Genomic DNA, 27,960 nt, shown 5'->3' with positions numbered 1-27,960 from the left:
GTTGGTTCCAAACCAACCGTCTTTAAATAAAGGCGCCCCCAGTGATAACACGCTGGCAGCAGCCTAAACAAGGAAGGATTTGGGAACCTTTGGGGGGCAGTAGGTTTTGGAGGCTAGACAGAGAGGAAGAAAAGGGGGAGGTTGTAAAATCTTGGGGGAGAAGCTGAACCTGATGCACATAGGGCACCCCCAAATGATTTGCACTCCACTTTCTTTCCGCCTTTTCAACAAAGTTGTTTAAAAAAGGGCCTTTCCACTCTTGCCTGATGCCACTGCCCGGTGTTTTATAACAGTGGAGGCAGATTGAGGGCTTTAAGCAGGCAATAATTGGCCACTTAAGTCCCTCAATAGACCTGAGGGCAGTTGTGCTACAGGGTGCCTTATGCACCCTGCCCACTCCCCCACCCCCGTATTATGGGTGCTGGGTCAGGGGTGGGCGGGAAGATGGTGGGCTGGCCACTTGACTTATTTTACATGCACTCCCATCGAAAACACACCTGCAAGGGACCATAAAATCCAGCCCCATGTGTAATAAATTTTGGGTGTGCCATAGATAATTTCTTGAATTCAATGATATCTGTCAATTCCATCAGCAGATCCCGTGTGCTTTACATCCTGGAGTTGACTCATACTTCGCAATGTTTATATATAACTCTAGCAATGTAACACTATGTCCCCCTTGACATATGACCAGATACCATAAACTCACTCGAACCCCCGTGTGTAACTGGTGAGACAAGGTCAATCAAGAAGCTGGTTTATCTTGCAGAAGGTATGTTGCAGGATTATTGAATGATTCAGCACAGAAGCAGCCAATTCAGCCCATCGTGAGTGCACCAGCTATCCAATTAGTCCCACTCCCCATCTTTATCCCCACGCACCTGAAAATTTTATCCAACTCCCTTTGCAAAGTTATTATTGAATCTGCTTGCATTGCCCTTTCAGCTAGTGCATTGAAGGTCATAACTGGCCTGTAATTTTTGCTTTCCCTCATTTTACTACTGCTTTGTTGCCAATTATCTTAAACCTGTGACCTCTGGTCATTGGCCCGACTAACAGCAAAAGCAGTTTCCCCTTCTTTACTCCATCAAAACAGTTCATAACTCTGAACACCTCTACTAAACCCTTAACCTTCATTACTCGAAGTAGAACAACCCCACTTTTTCTTGTTTCTCCATATAACTGAAATCCTGCATCTGTGGTACCATTTTAATAAATCTCCTCTGCGACCTCTCCAAGACTTTGACATCCTTCCCAAAGTGTAGTGCCAGAACTTGACACAATATTCCTGCTGGGCCAAACCAGTGTTTTAGAAAGGTTTAGCATAACTTCCTTGCTTTGCACTCCATACCTCTATTGATAAAGTCAAGGATCCCTGATGCTCTTTTAACAGCCTTCTCAATTTTTCCTGCCAACTTCACAGATTTGTGTGCATGGACCCCCAGGTCTCTCTACTTCTGCACCCACTTAAAATTGTATTAGTTAGTTTATATTACCTCCCCTCAATCTTCCAATAAAATCCATCACTTCACCCTTCTCCATGTTAAATTTCATCTGCTATGTGTCTGCCCATTTCATCAGTCTGTGCTCCTGAAGTCTGTTGCTGTCATCCTTACAGTTTGCCATATCTGTGCTCGAGGTCATCAGCAAACTTTGAAATTATGCCCTCTATACCCAAATCCAGGTCATAAATATAAATCAAAAGCAACAGTGCTCCTCTGTAATAGTACCTTCAATTTTGCAAAACAATGTTCAACACATTCTCTGCTTTCTGTCTCTCACTCAATTTTGCATCCGCACTGCTACTGCACCTTTAATCCCATGAGTTTCAATTTTGATAACAAGTTTATAATGTGGGACTTTTGATAAAGTCCTAAGTAAGTCCACCTACACATCAACTGCCATACTCTCATCCACTCCATCAACGAACTAACAAAACTAGCAATTCTTGACTGTTTTAGACGTCTCTTAAAATGTTTCCAATAACAACACAAAACAAAAGCATATCATGCTATTACAAATGGCAGCTTCTATTTGGGAAAACAGACCTGCTACATCTTAATACCTAGATAAGATCAAGACCTGCCTTCTCCTACCTTTGTTAGGCATGACTGAACTTGGACATGGGATTTTCTTTGGCATTTTGTGAATTCTGCCCCAGGAGATGAAATCTCACCAACCTAGAAGCCCCCATGCTGAGCTGGAACAAATAAAGCCATCTCAACTAGAATAAGTATGAAGGATTACTAACCTCCAATAGCCAAAGCGCTGTTGTTGGGTGCCTGAGGCTTGATTTTAACTGCCTACACCCGCAGTTTACAAGGGAGATTACAATATCAACTATGTCGCATTCAACTTTATTGCGCAACATTTGTGCCATTTTAACAGACCCATTTTGGGCCCCATTGGTTTTTCTTGATCCAGGGTGCAGAGAGCCATATTAAAATGCAAAAGTCGGGATTCAATAAGATAATTTAGACTCTGATCCATTCTTATTGTGCAGCAATGCATTGGGTGCCTAGTGTTAGACACACCAGGGAAACCTGGTGCTATGTTAAAAGCAAGCCCAAAAGAGGGCCAAGAAGGTCACTACATTTAATTTTCTTTTATTGCTTTCTTGTGGACCACAAAATGTAGGAGTTATCCTCTGGGCTCTTGGCAAACCTTAGAATTTCTCTGTCCCAGGCTTTCTTCCCATCTACTCAAATGTCAGTCACCTGCTGATACCTTTACCTCACTTATTTACAACCCAGGTCCTGCTCCCTCCCTCCACCCTTCCAAATAAACGTGGTGTCATTCCCAAGTTCTGGTGTCAAGATATTCCTGATGGAAACCTTTTCAACAGGTGAGGCACTGCTATACATGCCTTACAAAGCCAGCAAGTTGCCATGCCAATTCCCATCATCAAACTTATTTAAAGAAAATTCTAACAGTATGTTTGAAAGAATCCCAGCAGGTATATCACTTAAAGGAGAAATGAAGGCATTGTTCTACACTTAGTCACATTCCTCTTGATTCTCTTAATGCTAATCATACAGTGTTATGTGCAGAAAGGTATACATTGACTGAGGGGTCAGACCAATAATATTAGATTCTTGCAACAAAATCTCATCCAATTTCACTAGCCATAATCCAAATACTGTGGCTCAGATTTTAACAATTATAAATTATTGAGCAGTATGAAAGGAGCTTCTGCATAGCTACATGTTGACAACTGCATTGATTCCCTGCTCACGTTTACTCACAACATTCACTACTTCACTTACTTGATGAACTACCTTTGGATGGAAAGATGGTTCTAGACTGAGAGCCAGGCGTCAAAATGGCCAGGGCCTCATGTTGACCATTCAGACCAAGCCTGCTGCTTTCTCTGTCACCCCTCCCCTGACTCTAAGCTTTCGCCTGAGTTAAAACTTAGGCTCCAATCAATATTCTCATTAACATCTGCCAGCCCTTTTGTCCTGTGAATTTAACCCATTGAGAACTACTTAATTATAACATTTTAAACATATATTACACCAAGGCTTCCCAAGAGTTGTATTATCAGAAATGCTGAATGTGATATATCTCTCCTAAGTAGGACCCAGACAGTAGCAGACTTTAGGAGGACATACAGACTGATGAAGTGGGCAGTCACAGGGCTTTTAAAATTTAACACAGAGAAGTCTGAACACAAGAAATAGGAGCAGGAATAAGCCATTCGACCTTTCAAGCTTGCTCTGCCATTCCAAGATCATCCTGATCATTTCCTTTGCTTTCCTGCCCTAACCCCATATACCTTAAATCACTTAGTATTCAGAATATATCAATCTCTAACTTGAATATCATCACTAATGGAGCATCCACAGCCCTCTGCAGGAAAGAATTTCAAACATTCAAATCTATTTGTGTGAAGAAATTTCTCATCTCAATCCTAAAAGGCTGACCCCTTATTCTTAAGACTGTGATTCCCGAGTTCTTGGTTCCCAGGCCTAGCATCTACTCTGTCAAGCCTATAAGAATATTATTTGTTTCAAGAAGGTCACCTCTCATTCTTCTAAATTTGATTAAATATAGGCCTAACGTGCTCAATCACTCCTCCTAGAACTATTCCCTCATCCCAGGAATCAGCTTAGTAAACCTTCATTACACTCCCTCTGAATAATAACATTTCCCAGGCTCCCACCCCTTTTGTTGGGTTGTTGCTACCTATGGTGTGGACTGTTTAGACAACATTAAGCAGTTTTGTGGAAGTTACCAAGAAGTCTTTTTTAACATTACTGAACAATGTACGTATTTACAGTAGAGGGTACAAGTATAGAGAGGACTCCATTGCATGTCCTTACATGTTACTACATAGCTCTACAGTGCTGCCCTAAGCTCTGGGTCAGGCGCCTTCTTACATCGCTGGTGGGCGGTACTGTGTTCAGTCCCAGGTTAACCATCAATGTCCTGGATCTTTCTGCTACAACACCTTTTAAAATTAGTTTGCTTTTCTGTTTTCCTACCAAGGTGGATAATCTTACACGTTATATTCTGCCACATTCTTGCCCACTCACTTAAACTGCTCTATATCATTTCTAGCCTCTTTGCATCGTCCTCACAGCTTAATTTCCTGCCAAGCTTTATATCATCTGAAAACTTGATCGATTACACTCAGCCCTCTTATCCAAGTCAGTGAAGCATTTTTGAAGGAAGAATGAAGAAATAAAATAAAGAGAGATCTGGGAATACACATACACTAAACTTGCAGGTGGCAGGACAAATTAATATTGTTGAAAAAGCAAACCTTGGCTTTATATACATAGAGATAACAAAAGAGAGAAAGCAATATGAAATCTTTATAAATCACTGGTTAGGTCTCAGCTGGAGTATTGTGTCCAAATCTGGGCACCACACTTCAGGAAGAATGCCAGGGGCTTGAAGAGTATGAAGAAATTTACTAAATTGGCAAGAACATCAGATATGTCGAGAAACTGGAGAAGCTGAGAAGGTTAAGGAGATATTTAGTAGAGGTGTTTAAAATTATGAAACATTTTGACAGTATTTTTTTTATTTATTCATTCATGGGATGCAGGCATCACTGGCGAGACCAGCATTTATTGCCCATCCCTAAATGCCCTTGAGAAGGCAGTGGTGAGCTGCCTTCTTGAACCGCTGCAGTCCATTAGTTGTAAGAACACCTACAATGCTGTTAGGTAGGGAGTTCCAGGATTTGACCCAGTGACAGTGAAGGAATGACGATATAGTTCCAAGTCAGGATTGTGTGTGACTTGGCAGAGAACTCAAAGATGGTGGTGTCCCCATTCATCTGCTGCCCTTGTCCTTCTAGGTGGCAGACCTGACAAGTTTGGAAGGTTTTGTTGAAGGAACCTTGGTGAGTTGCTGCAGTGCATCTTGTAGCTGGCACACACTGCTGCCACGGTGCATCGGTGGTGGAAGGATTGAATGTTGAAGGTGATGGATGGGGTGTCAATCAAGTGGGCTCCTCTCTCCTGGATGGTGTCAAGCTTCTTGAGTGTTGTTGGAGCTGCACTCATCCAGGCAAATAGAGAGTATCCCTTTACACTCCTGATTTGTGCCTTGTAGTTGGTGGACAGGCTTTGGGGCATCAGGAGGTGACTTACTTGCTGCAGAATTCCAAGCCTCTGACCTGCTCTTGTAGCCACAGTATTTATGTGGCTGGCCCAAATTAGTTTCCGGTCAATGGTAACCCCCAGGATATTGACAGCAGGGGTTTCAGCGATGGTAATTGAATAAATTGTCATTAATTGAGTTGTCATTGAATGTCAAGTGGGGTAATTAGATTCTCTCTTGTTGGAGATGGTCATTGCCTGGCATTTGTGTGGTGCAAATGTTACTTGCCACTTATCAGCTAGAGCCTGAATATTGTCCAGGTCTTAACTGGAGGAGGCTCCACAAATATCCCCATCCTCAATGATGGGAGAGCCCAGCTCATCAGTGCCAAAAACAAGGCTGAAACATTTGCAACAATCTTTAGCCAGAAATACTGGGTGGATGATCCACCTTGGCCTCCTCCTGAGGTCCCCAGCATCACAGAATGTCGTCCTCATTGTCCACCACCATTCGTGGCTGAATGTGGCAGGACTGCAGAGCTTAGTTCTGGTTGTGAGATCGCATAGCTCTATCTATTGCATGCTGTTTCTGTTGTTTGGCATGTAAGTAATCCTATGTTGTTGCAGCTTCACCAGGTTGACACCCGATTTTTAGGTATGCCTGGTTCTGCTCCTGGCATGCCCTCCTGCATTCTTCATTAAATCAGGGTCAATCCCCCGGCTTGATGATAATGGTAGAGTGGAAGATATTGGGGCTATGAGTTGGAGAGTACAGAAAGTGGGGGCACTGTCTCAGGATAAGGAACAAATCATTTAGGACTGAGATGAAGAGAAATTACTTCATTGACAGGGTTGCGAGTTTTTGGAATTCTGTACCTCAGGGGGTTGTGAATGCTACATTGTTGAATACATTTAAGGCTGGGATAGACAGATTTTTAGTCTGTCAGGGAATTAAGGGATGTGGGGAGATGGTGGGAAAATGGAATTGAAGCCCAAGATCAGCCATGATCATATTGAATGGCAGAGCGGGCTCAATAGGCCAATCGGTCTACTTCTGCTCGTGTGTCCTTGTATCCTGGGCCATGAGGTTATGGATTGTGGTCAAATACAATTCTGCTGCTGCTGATGGTCCACGGTACCTCATGGATGCCCAGTTTTGAACCGCTCAATCTGTCCCCAAAGTTTAGCATGGTGGTAAAATAAACATAAAGCATAAATAAGGAGAAACTGTTTCCACTGGTTGCAAGTTCAGTAACCAGAGAATGCAGATTTAAAGTTACTGGCAAAAGAGCCAGAACAGAGACAAAGATTTTTTCTTACACAGCAAGTTTCTACAATTTGGAATGCATTGCCAGAAAGGGTAGTGGAAACAGATTTAATAGAAACTTTCAAAACTGAATAGCATAAATACTGGAAGGTAAGGAAATTGGAGGGCTATTGGGAAAGAGCAGGGAAATGGGACTAATTGAATACTTCTTTCAAAGAGCCTGCACAGACACAATGGCCCAAACAGCCTCCTTCTGGTGCTGTAAGATACTAAGAATGCTGGAACACACAGTCAGTCTTTTTTAAAAATTCTTTCACGGGATGTGGGCGTCGCTGGCTAGGCCAGCATTTCTTGCGTATCCCTAATTGTCCTTGAGAAGATGGTAGTGCGCCGCTTTCTTGAACACTGCAGTCCATGTGGTGTAGGATCCACCCACAGTGTTGTTAGGAAGGGTATTCTCCAGAACTCATAATGTTTGTGAGATTGCACTTAAAATAATTATTCAGTTTTTGTATCTGCAACATAAAAAATGCATTATTGAGGTGACATAAGATCCACAAGATCAGTCCCAAGTATAAAGGAGATCAACTATGAGGAAAAATTAGATAACTTAGATAAACTTAAGTTGTTCTGACTCAAAAGGTCATTAAGGGAAAAGTTAATGAAGTATAGAAAATATTTTTAAATGATTATCAGTAACTCTTGAATATCTTATAATGGAAATCAGAAAGTAGGGCCGGAGAATATAAATTTAAATAGGTTGAAAGTACACATAACATGAATGCAATAAAAGGCCATTTAACATATGAAACATTTTATAAGTTGAGTCAAGGGATGCTTACCACTCGTGCAAGATTCTGGGTTGCCATAAATTTCCCTTTATTCTGTTTGATGCAATACATACGAGAATATATGTTAAAAATTAATTTATTTTTACATAAATGTTAGAACTAAATTGGTATGGATTTATTTAAACAATAAAATGATGAATAATTTGCCAGACAGGACAGTAGGGACAAAAAAGTGCCTCTAAAACCAAAATCGACGCTATAATTGGAGAATTGGGGAAATAGATAGAGGATCAAATGGTATTATATTTTAACCAGAAAGAAGCAGGAACCTCCATTTCTCAGAGACCAGAGCCACTTGTCAGAGCTTCAACCCTCCCCCTCCTCCAGAAGAAGCAATCCCTTTGTCTGGAAACTGGTTGAACCTGATTGGCCATTTCCTGTCCACTATCGGTTCGGTCTAGCTGATTGACATTGATGACGCCCAATCGGTTGCCAGAGTTTATCATGTGATTCCTACAGCCAGCCAGTCCGCTGGACGCAGAGGCGGGACGCCGGAGCGGTATATAAAGAGACAGCGCCCGCCCCAGCTCCCACCCGGCGCCATTTTGTGCACTTCTCCACGTTGACCTTTGCAGTCGGTTTAACCGGGACAAAAGAAAAAACCCAACAGTGGGGGGAAAAAAAAAACCAAAAACAAATCCCCAGGAATAAGATGTCTCGGGATCGCTTCAGGAACCGTACCGGATTTCAGAGGAGGGGCGGCATGAGCCCTCCGTTCCGGGGAGGCGGCAGTGGCGGCAACCGCAATAACGCTCCTAACCGTCCTAACGGAGCGGGAAACCCGACCGACGCCCTCAAACAGCAGCCGGCGGCCTCGGCCGCCAACCAGGTGCCCGCAACGCAGCAGACCCCGCCTCAGAAATCGCAGGCCTCGCAGAAATCGGGGGAGCCGGACAAGAAGAACGGCGAGGCGGCGGCCTCTCAGGCGGGCCGGGGCGGCAGCGGCGGCGGCGGCGAGGGCAAGCAGCCACAGCCGCAAGGGGGTGCGGCCGGGGCCTCGGAGGGCTCGGGCGGCCGGGGGCAGCAGCGCGACGCCAAGGAGCTGGAGAGCGAGCAGGCGGTGCTGCGGGCCCAGCTCTCGTTGCTCCGGAAGCCGGGCGAGAAGACCTACACGCAGCGCTGCCGCCTCTTCGTCGGCAACCTGCCGGCCGACATCACCGAGGACGACTTCAAGCGCCTCTTCGAGAAATATGGCGATCCCGGCGAGGTTTTCATCAACAAAGGCAAAGGATTCGGCTTCATCCGCCTGGTGAGTTGAGCGAGCGGCTTCCCCTAGCGGCCGGGGCTGGAACCGCCGCGGCGGGACCCCGACCTCGGAGCGCATGTGCGCGCCTCGGCCACTCTCTCTCTTCCCTCCTCCTCTTCCTTCCCCCGCGTGCACGCAACATGAGCGCGCTCCGCCCTGTCAAGCATTGTCTTAACATCGGACTCAGCGGAGCCATTCTCTCTCTTCTTCTCCCCCCCCCCCCCCCCCCCCCCCCCCCCAATTACCTGCAGCCAATGCCCCACATCCTCCTAACCTGCCGCACCATATGCCTGGGATCTGAAACGAAAGCAGAAAGCGCTTGGAAAACTCAGCAGGTCGGGCAGCGCCTGTGGAGAGGGCAATAGTTAATATGTCGATTAGAGCAAAACACCGGATGTTGGAAATCTGAAACGGAAAATGCTGGAGGAACTCTGCAGGTCTGACCGCGTCTATGGAGAGAAAAAAACGAAGTTAACGTTTCGAGCCCTTATGGCCCTTCTTCAGAGCCGTCCAGACTCAAAACGTTAACTTTGTTTTTCTCTCTCCACGGATGCTGTCAGACCTGCTGAGTCCAATTTGACTTTTTGGAGTTTTCAAGGCAGAAGATTTACTTGTTGCCCATCATGGAGCTGGCAGTGCCCCTGCCGCAGTTGTCTTTGACAGGAATTTGAGTGGGAAGGGAAAAATATGCAAATATCAGTGTCTTTAGAATTGTGATGGCGCAGGAGGCCATTCAGCCTATGGTATCTTTGTCACTCCCCTGCCCTCTCATGTCCTTACACATTCCTTCTTTTCAGATATTTAGAAAATGTAGAAAAAAATTAAGGCACAGAGGAGGCCACTCTGCCCCTCATGCCTGCGCTGGCTGAAAAGCAGGCCACTCCATTTTCCAGCACTTGGTCTGACATCAGCTGCATATCTAGACACCTTTAAAATAAGTTGAGGGTTTCTGTCGCTACACTCCATTCAGGCTGTGAGTTGCCTTTATTTTAAGCTTAATTGATTTCCTACTGTTACCCTATGGTTCTGTATGCTTTTCAGTAATTCTCTATTCAGAGAATAGAACGTTTTAATTTAAAATAAACCTGTTAAGTCTACCAAAGCTACTTTCCTGTTTAAATTTAATGCTGGATGATAGGTTGAATTGGCTTTCCTTTGGTTGAACAAAAACAGATTTGCTTGTCAAAAACAAGTGGGTGGAATGAGCTGTTTTCATATGCTTTTTCTTTTCTCTCAAAGGAAAGCAGAACTTTGGCTGAAATAGCCAAAGCTGAACTTGACGATACACCCATGAGGGGTCGGCCTCTTCGCATCCGTTTTGCCACACACTCCGCAGCTCTGACTGTCCGCAATCTCTCTCCCTATGTCTCAAATGAACTGCTTGAGGAAGCCTTTTCTCAGTTTGGTCAGGTGGAGAGGGCCATTGTGATAGTAGATGATCGTGGCAGATCAACAGGCAAAGGCATAGTTGAATTTGCAACAAAGCCAGCTGCAAGAAAGGCTCTTGAGCGATGCAACGACGGAGTATTCCTTTTAACTGCGTAAGCAATAGTCTCTTTTTTATTGTCTTATCTCAGTGATTTGTTATGCAGCTAAAATGTAACTCAGCCTAAAGTAAAATTCGTTGTCTTGTCTCAAATTAAGTGTGATCGTATCGAATTCTTCCCCAAATTAGGTAGAATTGTTGTACCATTGACAGCCACAACTTTTTAAAGAAAAATACATGTAGTATGGAAACATGTGCAACAAATATTAATTTGTGATATTTAATATGCATTGTAGTTGTATTTAAATATTTTTATTTTTGTTGGAAAGCTTTGGATTTTATTACACAGGAATGGTTTGACTGTGTTTTGTATTAGTTGGTAGCTGAGTCTCCTGTAGGAACATACTGCAAGAGGTGGCAAGTTGGGTTGTTCATTTTTCTCATTAAAAGCTGATTTGTCTTGTAGGTCTCCACGGCCTGTAATTGTGGAGCCAATGGAACAATATGATGATGAGGACGGCCTTCCAGAGAAGCTTGCTCAGAGGAATCCAATGTATCAAAAGTGAGTTTTATTATTATTTTGCTTTTCAGTGTGGGGCAATTTATAAGCGATTGATCTTTGTAATTGGCTTAGAACTGGTATTCAAGTGTAAAGCTGATTTGTATTGGAAATTGATCATAATTCCCCAGTTTGCAGATATGCATGAATAATTTACTGTGAATTGAGACTTCAGAATCTATGGCAAATAGAATGAATTATGATTCAATTGAATATTGATAATTGTATGTTAATGAACCATGTATTTATTCTGTAGGGAAAGGGAACATCCTCCTCGTTTTGCCCAGCATGGAACATTTGAGTTTGAGTATTCCCAACGATGGAAGTCTCTTGATGAAATGGAAAAACAACAAAGGGATCAAGTGGAAAAGAACATGAGAGAGGCCAGAGATAAGCTGGAAAATGAAATGGAAGATGCATATCATGAGCACCAAGCAATGCTGCTGAGGCAGGGTAAGTTGGTAGGAGGAAATCATTGAATAATGCTACAACCTGAGTTTAATCATGGTATTAAAATGAAACCTGATATTTCTGATACCACAAGCTAACCATGCATAAGTGAGGTAAATTAAACATTGATTCATATTAATTGAGCAGATTGACACCCTGTTGGAAATATAGCAGGTTATTAGCTTGCAATTAGACAGACTTTATAAGAATTTCCTGTTAGAAGTCCTATCTTACTGTTAGGAAGCGATCCTGAGTTCTTGACTTGCTGATCCTACATTTCCCACTGTTGGCCAAGGGTGGGGAAATCTGGTGTGGCGGGGAAAACAGTTGGTGAGCAGCACAAGTGTGCTGAACGCATTGTATTGTGATGTGCATGTACAATATAATTTGCTGCTCAGGGCTTCATCAATACAGGTTAATGGATTTTTAGTTTAAGGTTTCAAGAAACTTGTAAACTTTTATGCAGATCTTATGCGACGCCAAGAAGAGCTTCGTCGCATGGAGGAGCTTCACAGCCAAGAGGTTCAGAAGCGTAAGCAATTAGAGTTAAGGTAAGAGTTCTATTTGAATGCCTGTGGTTTCATGTGGAATTGTGATACTGCTTAGTTAATTTTGAAATTTGAAAGATCTACTTCTGAAGTCATTGATATCTTGCTGCCAGCTGCTGTTTAGCTTGGATTACTGTCCTGTCATTGAAATTTTCCAAGTTTATAACTGTCAAATTAACTCGCTTCAACTAAATATACTAGGCAAGAAGAAGAGCGCCGTAGAAGGGAGGAGGAAATGCTGATGCGGCAGCGGGAAAAGGAGGAAATGATGAGGCGCCAGAGGGAGGAGAACTTCCGAATGGGATACATGGATCCAGTGAGTTTTTATTAAATGACACAATACAGTTATTTGTGCTTATCCAGTCTGTGTGCTCAGGCCCTTGAAGTGATGGGCAGTAGAGTTCTGCAATCTCCACTTGTAGAATCCTCTTTGGCAGTCCCTGGAATTGAGGATGACTTGCTTCCACTCCAGTTCGATGGGTCCTGAAATGTCTGGTAGTCTAATGTACAGACTCTGCCATATTCATGGCAGGTGATACTTGAGGCATTGGATAGATGGGTTGCTTGGAGGTTTGTGCACTCCCTTTGACACCTCTGCACATTCCCAGTGAAGTGCCTCTGGGTTCAATTCCTTCCCAACTGAAGCTTCTCCATTTTGGTCATTTATAAGCCAGGGACTTGGGTATGTATGACTTCTTTGATGCTTTGGGGAGATCCCCAGTGTTGTTGCTGTCCTCCTGGGAGTCCACTACCGTTCCCAAGTTCTGGTAGAACCCAACAGTAGTTATTTAGTGTTTGGTATTTGAGTTCTGCAATTTCCACTTGTAGAATCTGGAACGACATGTCCTATTTGGCAAAGCTGATTTTGAGTGATTAGCTGGGCAAGTTGACTTGGGAGAGAATGCTGCTGTGGAACTGCTTTTTCTGCCACTGGATCTGGAGGATATTGTGAAGGCGCAGTAGGTGTACTTTTCCAGTAAGTCAGTAGCCTGCTGCAGGTCGTCCAAACTTCTGGAGCAAAGGGAAATGAAGTGGGGGGGGGGAGACACTACTGTACAGTAAACTGTGATCTTGGTTTCTGGTTTGAGATCGTGGTCCCCAAGTACACTTAGGTCAACCAAAGACTGAGCTGGCTCATTAGAAGTGATGCTGATATTTGTCATTTATCTGCCTTTGTGAGGAGGCTCCGAAGATATGAAAAATGGTTAATGTTTTCCAGGATCTTATTGTTGATCTTAAATTGATGGGGGTGGAGGGGGTTTTTCATTATGGGAGCTGATTAGAAGAAGAAATTAGTTTTCAGGTGTTTAGTGATTCAGTAACTGGTCATGTCTGAACACCAAAGTGATGGTGAGTTTTCATGCGGGTGCTAACTTTGCAGATTTTGCTGTTTAATATCCTGTGGGCTGCTACTAAGGAATGCATTAATCCATTTTCCCCTTCCTCTAGTACCATCTGATATTTATATATTTTTATATTAAATATTTAATTATCCTCCACTCAATTGCATGCTGCATTTTTTGATAATCTATTGGTTAGCTTAATTGGTCACTGCATACTGTTGACAGTGCCTAATTTCACAAGGTGAGCCCTTTTGCAGTCCACTCAATTTTCAAGAACTGTTTCCATGCCTAATGTGTGTCCATTCACAAAATAGCTAAAATGAGACATATCTCTCAATTGATAGTTTTGGACAGATGTTCTGGATGGCTTTCATTTTTTTAATTCGGTACAATTTTATGGGTGTTTATTATGAATAGTCATCTGAAACTAGTTTCATGGTGTTCGGAGAAAGATTTACAGTTGCTTATATTACCTAACCATTGTTTTTTTAATTCTCTTTTCTGCAGTAGTTGGCATCAACTCTTGGGACAGCCCTCAAAAGTCCTGATGTTAAGGATTGAACTTGATTTTGTCAGCTGCTCATGTTGAACTATTAATTCAAACTGACATGTTGAATGTTTGCACTGCTATTCATTGTTGAATTTTATTTCTCTTCAGAGAGAGCGTGAAATGCGCATGGCTGGAGGAATGGCAGGTAAGAGGCAAATAATTTTGCTCTTGGGTTTATTAATATCTTAAACCATGAATTCTTAATTTGAACTTGTAGCAATGTAAATATAATTAATTTTACACTTAAATAGCCAGACTGAGCACCTAGTAGCTGTAATTTAAATGATTGGACATTTTTACTCTAAGCAGATACGTTCACTGGTTTGACCTGTGGTTATGACTGATACAGTTGGTAAAGCAGAGTTATTTAAAAATCCCAGAGGGAAACTTAAAATAACTATCACAACCTATAATTTTTGTGTTATGTTTGAGATGCGACTCTAAATTCAGGAATCAGGCCACTAATTCTCAAGGTTTTACATTAAACTAAATGAAACATGCATATACACATGGCTACAAATTACTATCATAACTTTTCCCAAATTAATCTCCATTAAGGCAACAGCAACCCATAGACCTAACCAGACACCAGGCAAAGCATTTTCACTGTATGATTTCAAAATGAGGTTCTTTTCATCACGATCTTACATTGCCTCTGCTCTGCACACCTGAAAACTGCTGAAGTTGTACTTACCACCACTGATTTGAATGTTAATTCTCATTGTATCAACAACCTCTGAATTAGACCTCTCTAACAATAAAACCCTTTTCGTAGTAATTTTATTAGCAGTATAAATGTAGCTGCTAGAGAGGTGTCAGTTTTCAGCCCACTCCTTGAATACTCTTCAAAAAATGCAAATGCACTCTACCTCCTGTTTACATCTCAAAACTAGTACATATCAAAGCACCCAGACTAGTTGACTTTAATCCAATTAAGACACACCCACAGACTAAGCCTCTATTTTGAAAGAAAAATATTTTCCAAAATGTTATATACATTAAAAGCTTCAATGCACCTGTCTCTTAAATACTGCTTTAGAGGTTTATAGGGGAAGCATTTGGAGTTTGTTGGTAACTTCCATATCTGTCCGATATGAGGTTACGTCATGCATTTCTTCACACTGCAACTTGTTACATAATTTTGATTGACTTGATGATCACGAGGGCCTGTTAACCTGATGTCTGCCATTCAGCAGATTTTCCAGCTAAGTGAGGTGATGTGTGTAAAATGCTTTGATTAGCTAAATGTATATAAACACAAGGGCATATCTATTGCTGAGCAGCTTTCTTATTGCAGACATGGTTATCTATTCCAGTGCTTGTTTTGATGCAGACCAGGAAGTTCAAGCAAATCACATGCCTGTTCCATCATTGCCTTCACTGCCTTACAAGCTTTAATACATGCTTTTAAATTTCAGAACAGTATGCTGCTACAAACCAAAGCTTCCCACCAATGGCAGCGATGGGTTATGAAGGTCACAGTGCAATGAACAGCCCTGGAGGACCAAGTGCAATGACTGGACAGATGATGGGCAGCAGTGGAAACACCACCGACATAGCAGGGGTAAAGTGTACTGTGGTTAGGAGTGAATGCTTGGATGTGTGGTTTGGTTGTAAAGTGAAATGAATGTGGTTGACTGGTATGAAGGAGGGGGGCTGGAGGCGAGAACTGTAACAATAGTGTACAGTAATTTGTAAAAGCTTGAGCTAAAGGACCATTGGGTGGGGAAATTTTCAGCAGAATTGTCGTTATTGGAACAAGTACAAAATGGCAAACTGCAGAGGCAGCTTGATAAAGGCTGCCATAGGAAGCAAAAGCATTTCAGTCTGGACTGTATAGCAGGATTCAGTTTAAGCAGTTCGTTGTGACATGTCAATCTGATAGTCATTGCAGATACTGAGACTAATCAGACGTTTTACGTCTTTCCATCTGATCACTTGTGGTCGGTCTGTCATATCACTCCTGAAGTCTAGTTGTGTCAACACTTGTTACAATGTAGTCATCACAAGTTTATAAGTGCTCCAGTGAAATGATAAAGAACGTGCATATACTGCAACAATTTGCAAAATTGCATGTTGTCAAACTGTTGTAATAACTACTTGCTTATCTAACCTGGTTTGCCAGCCAAAATGACATGTTTTATTTGCCATCTCAGTGCAGGTGACAGTTTGTGCTTGGACAGGCATGCTGAGAGGCAGGTTGGATTTATAGGAAAAAATTGATGGGTTAATCTTAACTTCCCCAAACAATGGGGTTGGCAACAACTGAACTACTTGCATCTATATCAAGATTGAAACTCTAGAATCACTTCTGATCATAGTCAATAGGTACTTCAGAGATTGAAAGTACTAAAAATGTTTGCAATGATACAGATAGGTTTGATTGTTTGATGCTAGTCAAACCCATTCACAAGTTAGGTTTCTGTTCTACAGGAAATTGAAGTAAAATTCCAGTTTCCTTACCCAAGGCTGGTATTTGTAGCTGCTAGTATAAACTAAACCTGGAACAGTGTTCATATATTTACAATAAGCAGTGTTTTCATCAAAATAAGTGAGGTAGTATTGTAATTACAGTAACTCTATTCTAAATTGCAGATATCCTTCCAATTGAGATGGGCAGCTGCATAGTCTTGCATATTACAGCACGAGAGCTGGTTGTCCCATTGCACCTGTGCTAGTCGAGCTGTTCAACTAGCTATCTAATCTTTCTCTACAACCTTCTGTTGGGTCCAGTACAGTGCAAAGATGTGGTTAATTTGAAATTCTGTTTACTGTTTGGAAAACCTATTAGGTGGCAAAAGGGGAGGGAGGTGAAAACAAGTTGCTTTGTTATCCTTAACAATTGCTAGATTAAAGTTTTATTTAAAAAAAAAACGCAGATCCTGAAGTGTTCTTGAGATTCTGAATGGGATAATCAGAATTTGACTAGCTAACCAGTGCTACCATGTTAATACTTTTGAGACTTGCTTTAAAATCCTCTTGTGACAGTATTTGTGAGCCTTATTTGGGCTGACAAATGAGCCACAATGAAAGTTGCTCCTTGGAGTGAAGTGAGGGAGGGATTGAGTGCCCTCCCTTAGCACAGCAGTGTGCCATTGGTCATGGCAAACCCACTTGCCCACCCTCAACTTTGAGGTGTATTGCGCAAGTGGTAATGAGTTAGGCATTTTAAACTGAAAATTGAGGAAAATGTCCTGTTAATTTTCATGCACTTAATGGGTGTAATGTTTTGCAGAAGTATACATTTTACCCAGTTAAACTTGAATGGTAATGCTGATCCAGTGTTGTAGTACTTGTGCTGTACTGTAATTGTAAATTTTAGTTTGCCTACTAGAATAGGATATTTCAGTGTAGTCAAGTTTCTACTAATTATTTTAAACTAACATACTCTAAAAGTAAACCACTTTCAAAGATTGACTTTCCAATAAGAGGTGGAAAACTTAGGCCACCATGCTTTAGTGGTGGAAGTTGCTTAAAGTTTTGTTCTGACAAAACTATTGTATCCAGTGGCTGATGATTATTTCTTTGAACTCCACAGAACATGTACTACAATACTGGCTCATTAGTCAGATTGCATTAAATGGGGAAATGGTGGGTGGGAATAAGTCAGTTACTTGTGACTTCCATTAAGGGCAGAGGCTATTTAACTTGAAGTGTTAAAGCTCTGCATCTCTGACAAACTACATGATGTGGAGATGGTAATTGTAACATAAAGGTATCTATAGATCCATATCAGACATTTGAATGCATTCCTGTGTTGGTAATGGTGGTTTGCTTGCACTACAAGCAGAATAGCCACTGTTCTTAAGTTATCACAAGTCATGGGAGGATTATACCCACCTTGGATTCCTCCATGTACCGGTCAGTAAACTAATGAACAACTTGCCCTCTTTTTTTCTTTTTATGTGCCTGGTACCTGTGGATCGCCCCATTCCTGGTTGTAATCGACGAACATTGACTGCGGATGTCTTCCCTGACCTAAATGTTACACATTTTACTCAATTTGTCACGTGCAACTTATATGGACATTGAATGCTACCATGTATGATGAACTTTAAAATCTCTTCCAATAGCGTAATGACCGCTTTGGACAGGGAGCCCCAGGTCCAATGAATGCTCAACCCCCCCGTCCTATGGGGCCTACTGGGCCTAGTTTTAGTAGAGGGAGAGAAGAATATGAAGCAGGCGGCAAGAAGCCTAGATTTTAGAATTCATAGTCCTTTAGTGCATTCCAGATATAGTCTTTCATTTAGACACGAACTCTTCATTCTTGCGTTTTTAGTTGGTGGCAAAGTTGCATTTTATGCCTATTTAGATTTGTGTATTGACAAAACTTTGTAAACTGTAACAAGTCACGCTGGCACATTGTGAATGTTGAATTATGTCAAACAACAGTGATAGTGCAAATAGGCATCTTTTCCCAGTACTTCGACTGTACGCTGAAGTGCCATTAAATCTTTAGAAAGTATGCTCCATGTATTTTTTGTTCTGAATTGTTCTAGAAGCATGTTAAATTGTGTAGGCTAAATGCCTGTTTTGAAATGGTGGCATTCTGTATTTTGGTGCGTCTTTTTAAATTAAAACCCATTCATAGTGTTCATGATTTGAAATGATTTGTTTTTAACCACAAGCAAAGTCGCAGCATAGTTGTGGCAACTTGTCTGCTTCCTTAAGTGAGACCAAGTGTTGCATTTACTAACTTCTGCAAACTCTTGTGTATCACTTATCAGAGTTGTTGATTGCAATAAGGTAAGAATTCAATGGAAATGGAGTGCACTGAACACAAAACTGGCAGTCGTCATGCTTGTGTATATCAAGTTGTATCAATTTTTTGGCCTGAGATTTGGCACTTATTCTGATTTAAATTGAAGTTGGCCAAAATACACAACTAGTGTCTCAATTCTGTACACAATGGGAAACTAGGTCTTGTAAAAAGACTTCCTGCTTTTTTTTCTTTAAAACTTTGAAAAGTCTGGTCTCATTTATATCTGAATTGCCACCTAATTGGATTTTGTTAAATGGAAGCTTTATTTTGCTTTCAAAATGATTCTCGTTTTTGTGGGTTGAGTTTTGGATACAGGCTGGACTGTTTTAACATTGTATTTTGTAAGTTTTCTTTTCTTCCCAGAAGTCTTTGTGGCAGTCTGAGTCTGCAGACAAATCCAGTCTATGCTGGGGTGGGAATGAAGTTCACTGACAATGTTACTGACTTTCGGAGATTCCAATTAACTTGGAGCACGTTCCAAAATAGGTATTGGGAAGAGAGGGAAGGTTATTTAGCTAGTACTTCAAAAGATGTTAAATGTGTTTTGACTGATTAATGCAAAGCGCACTTTTATTTCAAATTTGTTTCTTCCTTCTCCTTGCTCTCTTCTCAACTTATTGCAACTTTCTCGTCTGAAGATGACTCGTGCTGAGGATCTATGGTTACCAGCAGTGCCCTGTGCATCATTCCAAGTGACTTGCATGTGAACCTAGATTGTGGTGAAGTTGTTTAATCTTGGAGTCAAGCCTGGTTTCATCTGCACAATTAAGAGTTATTAGATAGTCAGGAGCCCTGGCTGACAACTTTCCTTTGCCAGCCCATGGATGCTGAACCCCTTTACAATGCCCTGTTGTTGACGGTTGGCACAGCCTAGGCATTGGATTTGAGATTCATGATCCCTGGCTCAGTACTTGGTGCATTTAAACATTGAGCCATTTGCTGCTGGACTTGGTCCATAGTGCAGGGATGTACTGCATTTTTTTGCCTTTAGATTTGCAATGGACAATATTTTTGTTACCACTTCCCTTGGATTTGGAAGGAGACTAAAGCTTTGTGAATGTAGTCAGTTTAACAGCTATATTCTGTGCTTTATCTCTTTGATTTGTGTATCGGTACTAGAGTGCCACATCTGGTTAGAGCTGAACTGTTGGGCCTCACTGGTGATGTATGCACTTCTGAACATCAATTTAGAGACTTCTATATATTTAAAATGTTCACCTTCAATTCAAATTGCAGTATTTTTCCAGAATGCATGCAATACCAAAATATGTCCCACTTGATTTAAGTGATCTATTTTCAAACTACTGAATTTCAGTCTTGGTGGGCAAAGTGGCAGTGTAAAACTATTCCACCTGTTGCTGTAAGTTCAAGTCTATTAAAACTTTGTTTTGCAATACAACAAATCTACGCAACACTGTTCAGTGACGATTGAAGTTCCTATGTTGCTTGCTACAAAATGGCATTAGTCGTCTGCCTTGAAGTACCACTGATGTTGTGTGGCAACCGTTAGCTGTAGTAAAAACAGATTCCTCCTCATCCCAGATATATGAACTTTCAAGTGGTAGGCCTGTAAACCAACGCATTGAGTCTTGTCAGATTCACAGCAAAAAACCTGGGGTGGCAGTATCCCAGTTCTAAATTGCAATATTCTGCAAATTGAGCAATGGTAATGGAAATGGTGTTTTGAAGGGGCGTAGTCAATGCAACAAAGCATGCAAAAAAATTGTACCCAGCATGTAGTTAACATACCAAGGAGTACTATCTACTTGTGTAGAATCACAGTATTTAGTGCTTGGTTTATTGCATCGACGTCAACACTAAAGCAATATTCACGGAGTCTTATCTGGACTTGGGAATCAGAAATTCTTTTTAAGTAACTTCTCTGTATAGGGTCTTTCAAGTTTTACCAGGCTGGTTTGATGTAAAACTGGGACTGTAAAAGGTGACACAACTCCAGAACAGTTGCCTGTTTTTTAAAGTTCTAAATGAACTTCATATTTGAAAGATAATCCTTGAAAGATCTACAGTTAATGATCCACAAAGCTCTCTAAACCTGATCCAGCTTGGGGCCCCAACCAATAACTTGTGATGGTTTCACCTAGAGTTTTTGAATTGAGTTTTGGTCCTAATTTGCATTCCTGAATGGGACTGGCTGATTGGAAAATCTAATTGGAAACCAGTAGCAAGATATGGGAGATGCAGATGTGCCCAGTAGGAATGAATTTGCATCAGCATACCTGGACTACCAGAACATGACTTCTGTATCTTCTGCCTAGAGAAGCTGAACAGCTTCAATGGGTAACTGGAAACCAAGCAGTAGCATGCAGTGCCAACAATTAATTGCTGAATTAGCATTGTGATAATGGTAAGTGTTATAACTTATTTGTGTGGGGGCTACGGGGAGGGTTGGGTGTTTGAAGGTAGCAAATCCCCCTTTTTTTTTTTTACATGGTCTGTGTGCCCATAGATGCTGTTTTCCAATGAGGGCAATTCACAATCATTCTTAAATTAAAGTTTAAAATCAGAGTAAGTATTGCAATCCAAGATCAGATGTTCTAAATTCTGGGATGGTGGGTTTTAAAACCTGGTTAAGTGCTGATTGCCTTAATGATTTGAGCTAGGCTTAATTTTCACCTGACATTCAATATAATTTTTGTTCAAACACTACTTTGCTATATGGAATCTAGTATTTGTCCATTGAATTTGCAAATGTAGAAAAATTTGCTTTCTGGCAAAATAAGTGTGCAACTTAAATTATTTGAGGTGAGCTTGTGGGGGTTTGAATAAGCAACTGCTCTGGTTTGCTGTTTGGTATTCTTTGCAAGCTTGCAATAATTTTATTGCCATTCCCTTGGCAGAATTGCTGCATTTGAACATGGGTTCCATAATAATTCAAGTAGCTTTGGCATATTCAGCTGGAGGTGATAACCAAGGTTTCACCTTTTCAAAATCTGAAAGCGAGCTTGGTAGACTTCAGTTTTGTGGTGGTATTTGTAGCTAGAGGCTTTTGTGAACTTTTTTAAATTGGTGCACCAGTTTGGGGATCTTACAGTACTTTAGGCTGCGCAAGCAGTGCTTGAACTATTTTTGAAATGCCCATTATAGATCTTTTTAAATATCATTAAAATACTGTGAGCTGCCCACAGTATTATTACTTCACAGAATCCTTACATTTTTTAAAATACTTCCGTTTTGAAGCTAATTAGTCAGCCCACCATCTCTTGACTTAAGTGAAAGGCTCCTTTATTTAAACATTTTTTACATAACTATGAATTTGGTTTATGGTATTGGCTAATCTGAACGCATATAAAAGGTTTAGATGTTGCCGTTTAAGCATGTAGGTGCTGATTTTGCAATGCCCACTAAACCTGGGCACAAATTGAAATAACTTGTCTTCCCCAGTATTCTTCAGTGGCAGTTATAACAGTTTCAGATTCTCAGGTTACATGGCAACGCATCTGAGTTACAAGCCAGCAAGCGGCGGCTGGCAGCCAATTGTGCTGCACCCTTGCAAGTAATGCCGCTCTACAGTGAATAAATACAGTCAGCTTGTCTGCAATACATTGCATTGAGGATCTGTAGTACTGCAAATGGGATTGGGCAGTAAGACCTGGAGAATAGTATTCCTGCTTGTTCTGCGGTACGCAATAAAGACTGCATACAGGTATGTACAATAACTTGTTAACAAAAATGTCTTTCAGAATTTCTTAAAGATGAGTAAAATGGTTCAGGCATCACCTTTCTGACAGTGGAATTACAGTGCAGCACTTTATATGGTTGGGCTGTTACTGGTGGATGTTGGTATCAGTGGTGTATAATGGCCCAAATAATGTACAGCTAGTATGTGCAGTTTTTGAATACTGCTGCATCACAACATTAAGACTTCTGTGGCACCTGTGAATTGTCAACAATGGGTAGATGCGCCTTCTGTCTTGTACCTTTTTTGTTCAAAAAAAGCTGTTATGCGACTTAGACTGTGAATAGGAAGGTTGTAGTTTAGTTTTTTTAACTTGTCTTTATATACACTGCATTTTCAAGCTTTGCCAAGAACACCTATAAAGCAGCACAATCTATCTATATATCTATATATAGAGAATAAATGTACTATAGGCCATTTAGCACCATAGGTTATATTTGCCAAACTAAGTGGCATTCAATGTTGGGACAATTGTCTGCATTGTATAAAATGAAACGGTAACTTGGTATGCCTACTTGGATTTTGGGGATTGTGGTGGGGATTAGAAATGCTTTCACTTAATCCTGCTTGCTCTTGATGGACCTTTATCAGACTCCCTACCCCCTCGAATGCATATAACTGTTGCACGGCGATTTATTGTAATTTGGTTTGTCTATTGTAATTTTGGTACTGTCTGGAGTATAGAGGAATTACTTAGATTTTACTTTTACTAAACCAGCTTTGTAATGACTGTAACTACCATTTAACCTTGGCCATTGAGTTACTTGACCTGATATCCCTAAGACCAGACTTTGTGCACCTGCTTAAGTGTAGGAAGATATAATTATCGGAGATCGATACAGCAGACGTAAGAATCTGACTTTTACATGTGAAGATTAATAGTGCAAATGTGATACACTTCCAACTGGATACCTATTTCAAGTGTATCTGGCAATCGGATGAAAAATGAAGTGCAATGAAATCCTTCGGTATTTTGATAGAAACTAAATCCTTACACCAGGCTTTGTCTTGATGCCCATTTGTTTGCCTAGTCAGGCTTCTGACTGGCAGCAGTAAAAGTTCGCTTTGCATAAATATCATAGAAATGGGCCATAGCAGAATCATGTTGCTTTGGGCTTCCTTCAGCTAAATTGATCTTTATTAATTCATCAGCAAATGAAACTTGGTAATCAGTTGAGAAAAATAAGATGACGTGTTTTCTTATCAAGACAAATGATTCGCCATCAGTATTGGATATGACAGTGGTGAAATCTCCATACACTCAAAATTGCCTAGGGAGGAGAACATTGGTCTTGCTGGCGAGTGCTTAGTTGTTTGACTGCTTTGGATGAAATAAGCTGTAAATTTTGTTTAGACCTGGGGTGGAAGAGATGTGAAAATCATGGTGCAGGACCTGACTTTGTTCAGGTCCTCAACCATTTTAAGGTTCTTTGCCCTGCTGCAATGCTGGGATTTTGACAATTCCTTTTTAAATCTGTGTAAACTGCAGCTTGTTCCACAGGTCTGACTGCAAGATGAGCTCTTGCTGCAGGTCTTGAACCTGTAATGCTTACTTTCATATTCCATTTCTGGGGAGTATACCAGCCTATTATGTCAAGTTTTAGTAATCTATAGAGTGAGCAATTAAATGCTTTTTCTTGTGTAAATGCCATCAGTGGCTTGTCCCTGGAGCTGAAATGGTGATCTATTTCATCTTGTTACACTGAACTTGCAAGTGGGATCTGAACTTGGTAGCAAAGTGTCTGCACTGTATTCCATCTAAATTCTCTTTTACATGACTGCTTTTCCAGTGCAATTTGGCTCCAATTTTTGACTAGGAAGTCCCTGTTCAGAAGAGTGATGCCAGAACATAATAGGGATATGTGGTGTATGTTCTTTCAGTTTTGCAAAACAGGTTAGAATCATGTGTTCTAAGATGTGGGCATAAATTCCCTTATGTGCACACATGCCTGATTAGGCATTTTTGTGCCAGCTTGGTCAACTTTAATTGGCCTGTCCAAAGCTTTAGAATTATTAATCGTAAATTTGTTTAACCTTCTCTATGCTAAGACTATTTTGCAGAATGCTGTACTAGCCTAGGCAAAGCTTGGCTTAAAGCACAAATGCTTGTTTTGCATTTTTTTTTCTGTAGGACTGCCAGACTAGTCAGTAAAAGTATACTGTATTTTTCTGGCTTAACCACAAACATTTCAGTTTGGATGGATCTTACATGCCCTTAGCTCTTGCCTTCAACTTCTCCATTCTGTCCCCATTAAAATGTTAAAAGTTAGAGCACACTGAGGCTGTTGGGGGTTCAGTCAGCCTTTCTATTCCAGATCTACATCTGGGATAGATTTGCATGGCAAGATTTTGTGATGTAACCTGATTGGGATGTTGTAAAGCAGTTCATAATTGCTGTATATAGAAGCTATGAGTACTTACTAACTTGATGTATTTTCTTTAGGCATGGAAAGAGCTTGATGCATGTTGAAAAACTGTCGATGCATTAAAGATACAAGTAAGTGGCTATTTATTACCAGTTTTACACAGTGTACACCTGAAGCATTTAGAATGAATCATTTTCCTGGAAGATAAAGTAAAAATTGGCTTTTGAGTAATTAACATTTTATCATGCCGTTTCCATGTTACTTGCTGTTACCCACTTGACCTCATTAAGATAATATTTGAGCTACAAATTTTTCATGGTCCTTAATCAAGTGACCCTCCACCCCACCCCAAAAAGTGGTATCTAGTTAGATCTCCAGACAGACATTAGTCTTCCATTTCAAAGCAAGATTTACTTGGTGTGATTTAGTTTAGATCAGAACAATTTGAGCTGTTCATGTCCCACTGGAGCAACCCTGGCCCATCCTCAAATTGGGACTCTAGCCATCCAAGTCAGATCATTGCCCATATACTGAACTGCCCTGTTCCTGGTGGTGGTACAACCATTCAGAATGTTGGCTGAAGCCATTGAATAGATAGTCGACCTCTACGTTGAACTGTAACTGCTTTCTCAGATGTACAAATAAACAATACACAAATTTACCATCTGAATATGCCTGAAATATTTTCAGCTAAGTTGACTATTCAGCTGGGAAACATGAGTTAGGTGGTTCAACTAAGGGTAATGTTTCCTAAATTGATTTTTGGTTTCATTTGCAGCTCCTGTGAAATGTGACAACCAGAATGTTTCACATCTGGTCAGTCACCAGAAGTCTCAAAATGGGATGATGGGTGCACATAAAGAATTGTGCCAAGGTTGAAGGACATGAATGGATGTCTTCAAGGATATTTCTGAACATGTAGGTCTTCTAGTTCTGTGTTATACAGTTTAATCTTGAGTTTTACTCTCATCTTTGCATTCACAATTCATACTACCAAATTGCAGATTTGAAAGTACCAACATTTAGAGTAGCTGGGTGGATTTTAAATTGGGTTATCTTGAGTGGAATCATGTGGCACTAAAGTTGTGTAAACTGCTGATCTGACAAATTATGAATGTAAGTATTTTAAACTATAAGTCTTTATTTTTGAGTTATGCTTGCTCGTTTTAAGGTACCCTGAATATTAGCTACCATCTCTGTTGTAGCAATAATTGAGTTTCTAAAACAGCCTGGCGATACTAGCTTTAATGTTAGTTAATCTTAGCAAATATCAGGTCAAAGTAGAAAACTGACAGCATCCAGTTGAGAATAAATGTATATAGTGCTCATTTGCTCTGTCAGAAACACCAAGGCAGTTGGCTGAAGTGGATTTATTAATGAACACATAGCCAGGCCACTCACCTTTTATAGCAAGAGGTATAATAAAAATACCATAACCCTACAATGTAGACATATTAGGTGATTCACCTATAGCAGGCAAATCATGTCTGCATGAAGGTGGTGGACAGATGAACAAATCCTGATAGCAGACTTGATTTTTGATTTTTTTTTTTCTTAGGGTCATGGATGGAGAACCTGGGACGTTCAATGCCTGGAGAACTGATACAAATTCACTGTTCTGTACTGAATAAAATTGATTTTGACTCAACTTGCTGTTTTTTTTACATTTAAATTAATCAAGAAATGTCCTCATTGCTTTTCAGGTCGCCTTGCCTTCTAAGGGCCAATGTTCCATCTCATACCAGTTATAAAAACGGAGCAAGGCCTGAAGCTACACGTTGAAATTTTGATATAAAGCAGAATATGTTGCTAGCACCTGTGAAGATCAAAAAATAACTGCTCTCTGGCCTTAAAACTACTGATCTACTAAGGATATTGGGGCCTAAACACCTATATGCTAGTTACCTTGGATAGATCAAGCTGAGAAGCCTCCTAATACCTTGGTCTACTGATCAAGGTTCTCATGAACGAATAGGTGTTTAGTTCTAAACCTAGAGCAAGTGTCCCACTATGGGGACGGGGGGCTGTTCAAATTGGACTATAATTTCTTCTGTAGGGTCGGTCTAATAAATCATCATTATAAATACATGGTTGAATTACATGTTCCTCCTTCAGGCAAAATTACTGCTTGATGAAGAAACCTATTCTGATTCTTGGTTATCCAGTGGGTATGATGTGCACTAAATGTCCAGTATGATTTTTAGGTTTAATTTTTTAAAAAGGTAATACTAGAGCACTGCTGTTGACTTCAACAATTGCTAAAATAAAGGACAGCAATTCTTGTGGGGACCTAGTGGTAGATCATTGCTGATTCAATAATCCATGCTTGCTGGATTAGCTTTCCTAGTCATATGGTGCTGAGGCTAAAAGGGCCATTTGTTCTAGATGTTAATGGTCTAACGAAGCTTTAATACAAAAATCTAATCAAAATGGAAAACAAACATCTAAAGGAAAAGGGTTAAAAATTCCTCTAGCAGCTGCTTGGAAGTCCTATAGCTCTTATCTATTGGGAATTGTCAACTTTTAATGAATCTGGAGTTGATGGTGCTGTATCTAGATGAGATTATCAAAGGATTGGATCTAGGACTGTATACTTTCCTGAGCCTATGGGTAATGATTTTTGATGCCTAAGTTGTGACAGCTGCACAATTGCAAGGGTATATAAAATTCATAATACATAAAATTAGACAATTTTTTGCTGTCTCTTGGAAATTATTGAGCTATGAATAGTTCAACTAATGGCTGTTTATTTTCTCTGGTACCTTGCCTGACGATGTCTTTTTCATGTTTGAGAGTAGACAGTTAATGTTTCATGTACAGACTGACTCTTCTGAAGAGTCATGTTATCCTCCACAAATGCTGCCAGACCTGAGCTTTTCTAGCACTTAGCAAGTAAATTGTTTAATGAGACGAAAAACAAAGGATTATAGCTCATTTGTCCTTACACTTTGTAGTAATGATGTAGTGGTTGACTTTTTCCCCCTAGCTGCCTCACCCCCTAGTTGAGGGTGCTGAAACCAGTTAGAGCATAGCAATACTTTGTTGGCATTGTTGGCTCTTCTGCGAGTGATATCTAATTCATCTCACCCTTCTCTGTTCCCCATTGTCTTACAAATGTATCCTTTAAAAGTATTGAATCTGCTTCCACTACCCTTTCAGTCAGGCATTCCAGATCATGAGTGGATGTATATTTTTCCCTCATTGTCCCTTGTCTGTTACCTTTTAAATCCTTTTCTCCTTAAACAATGAACTTCTGCCACTATAAACTCAAAAGTTT

General features: G+C 40.7%; 1 protein-coding gene across 2 annotated transcripts; it reads left to right on the top strand.

Annotated features, from left to right (window-relative positions):
* The first annotated feature begins 8,193 nt into the window (after positions 1-8,193).
* Positions 8,194-26,331, top strand: LOC121291047 (splicing factor, proline- and glutamine-rich-like). 2 transcript variants are annotated; one of them, XR_005945949.1, is made up of 11 exons: positions 8,194-8,922; positions 10,159-10,460; positions 10,872-10,967; positions 11,221-11,417; positions 11,881-11,965; positions 12,164-12,278; positions 13,964-14,000; positions 15,274-15,419; positions 24,761-24,814; positions 25,462-25,601; positions 26,242-26,331. XR_005945949.1 is itself a non-coding variant. In XM_041212062.1 (9 exons), exons 1-9 carry the CDS (start codon positions 8,326-8,328, stop codon positions 18,061-18,063), a joined length of 1,710 nt encoding a protein of 569 aa, XP_041067996.1. In that variant the 5' UTR covers positions 8,195-8,325; the 3' UTR covers positions 18,064-18,453. The 2 variants fall into 2 exon arrangements, 1 of the variants encoding a protein (XP_041067996.1); XM_041212062.1 differs by lacking the exons at positions 24,761-24,814; positions 25,462-25,601; positions 26,242-26,331 and adding an exon at positions 17,929-18,453 and having other exon boundaries at positions 8,195-8,922.
* The last annotated feature ends 1,629 nt before the right edge of the window (positions 26,332-27,960 follow it).

This window comes from Carcharodon carcharias, chromosome 19 (assembly GCF_017639515.1).
Source record: "Carcharodon carcharias isolate sCarCar2 chromosome 19, sCarCar2.pri, whole genome shotgun sequence".
In the NCBI taxonomy this organism is placed as follows: Eukaryota; Metazoa; Chordata; class Chondrichthyes; order Lamniformes; family Lamnidae; genus Carcharodon; species Carcharodon carcharias.
Note: the sequence above shows the minus strand (reverse complement) of the source record. Positions and strands in the feature narration are given on the sequence as shown.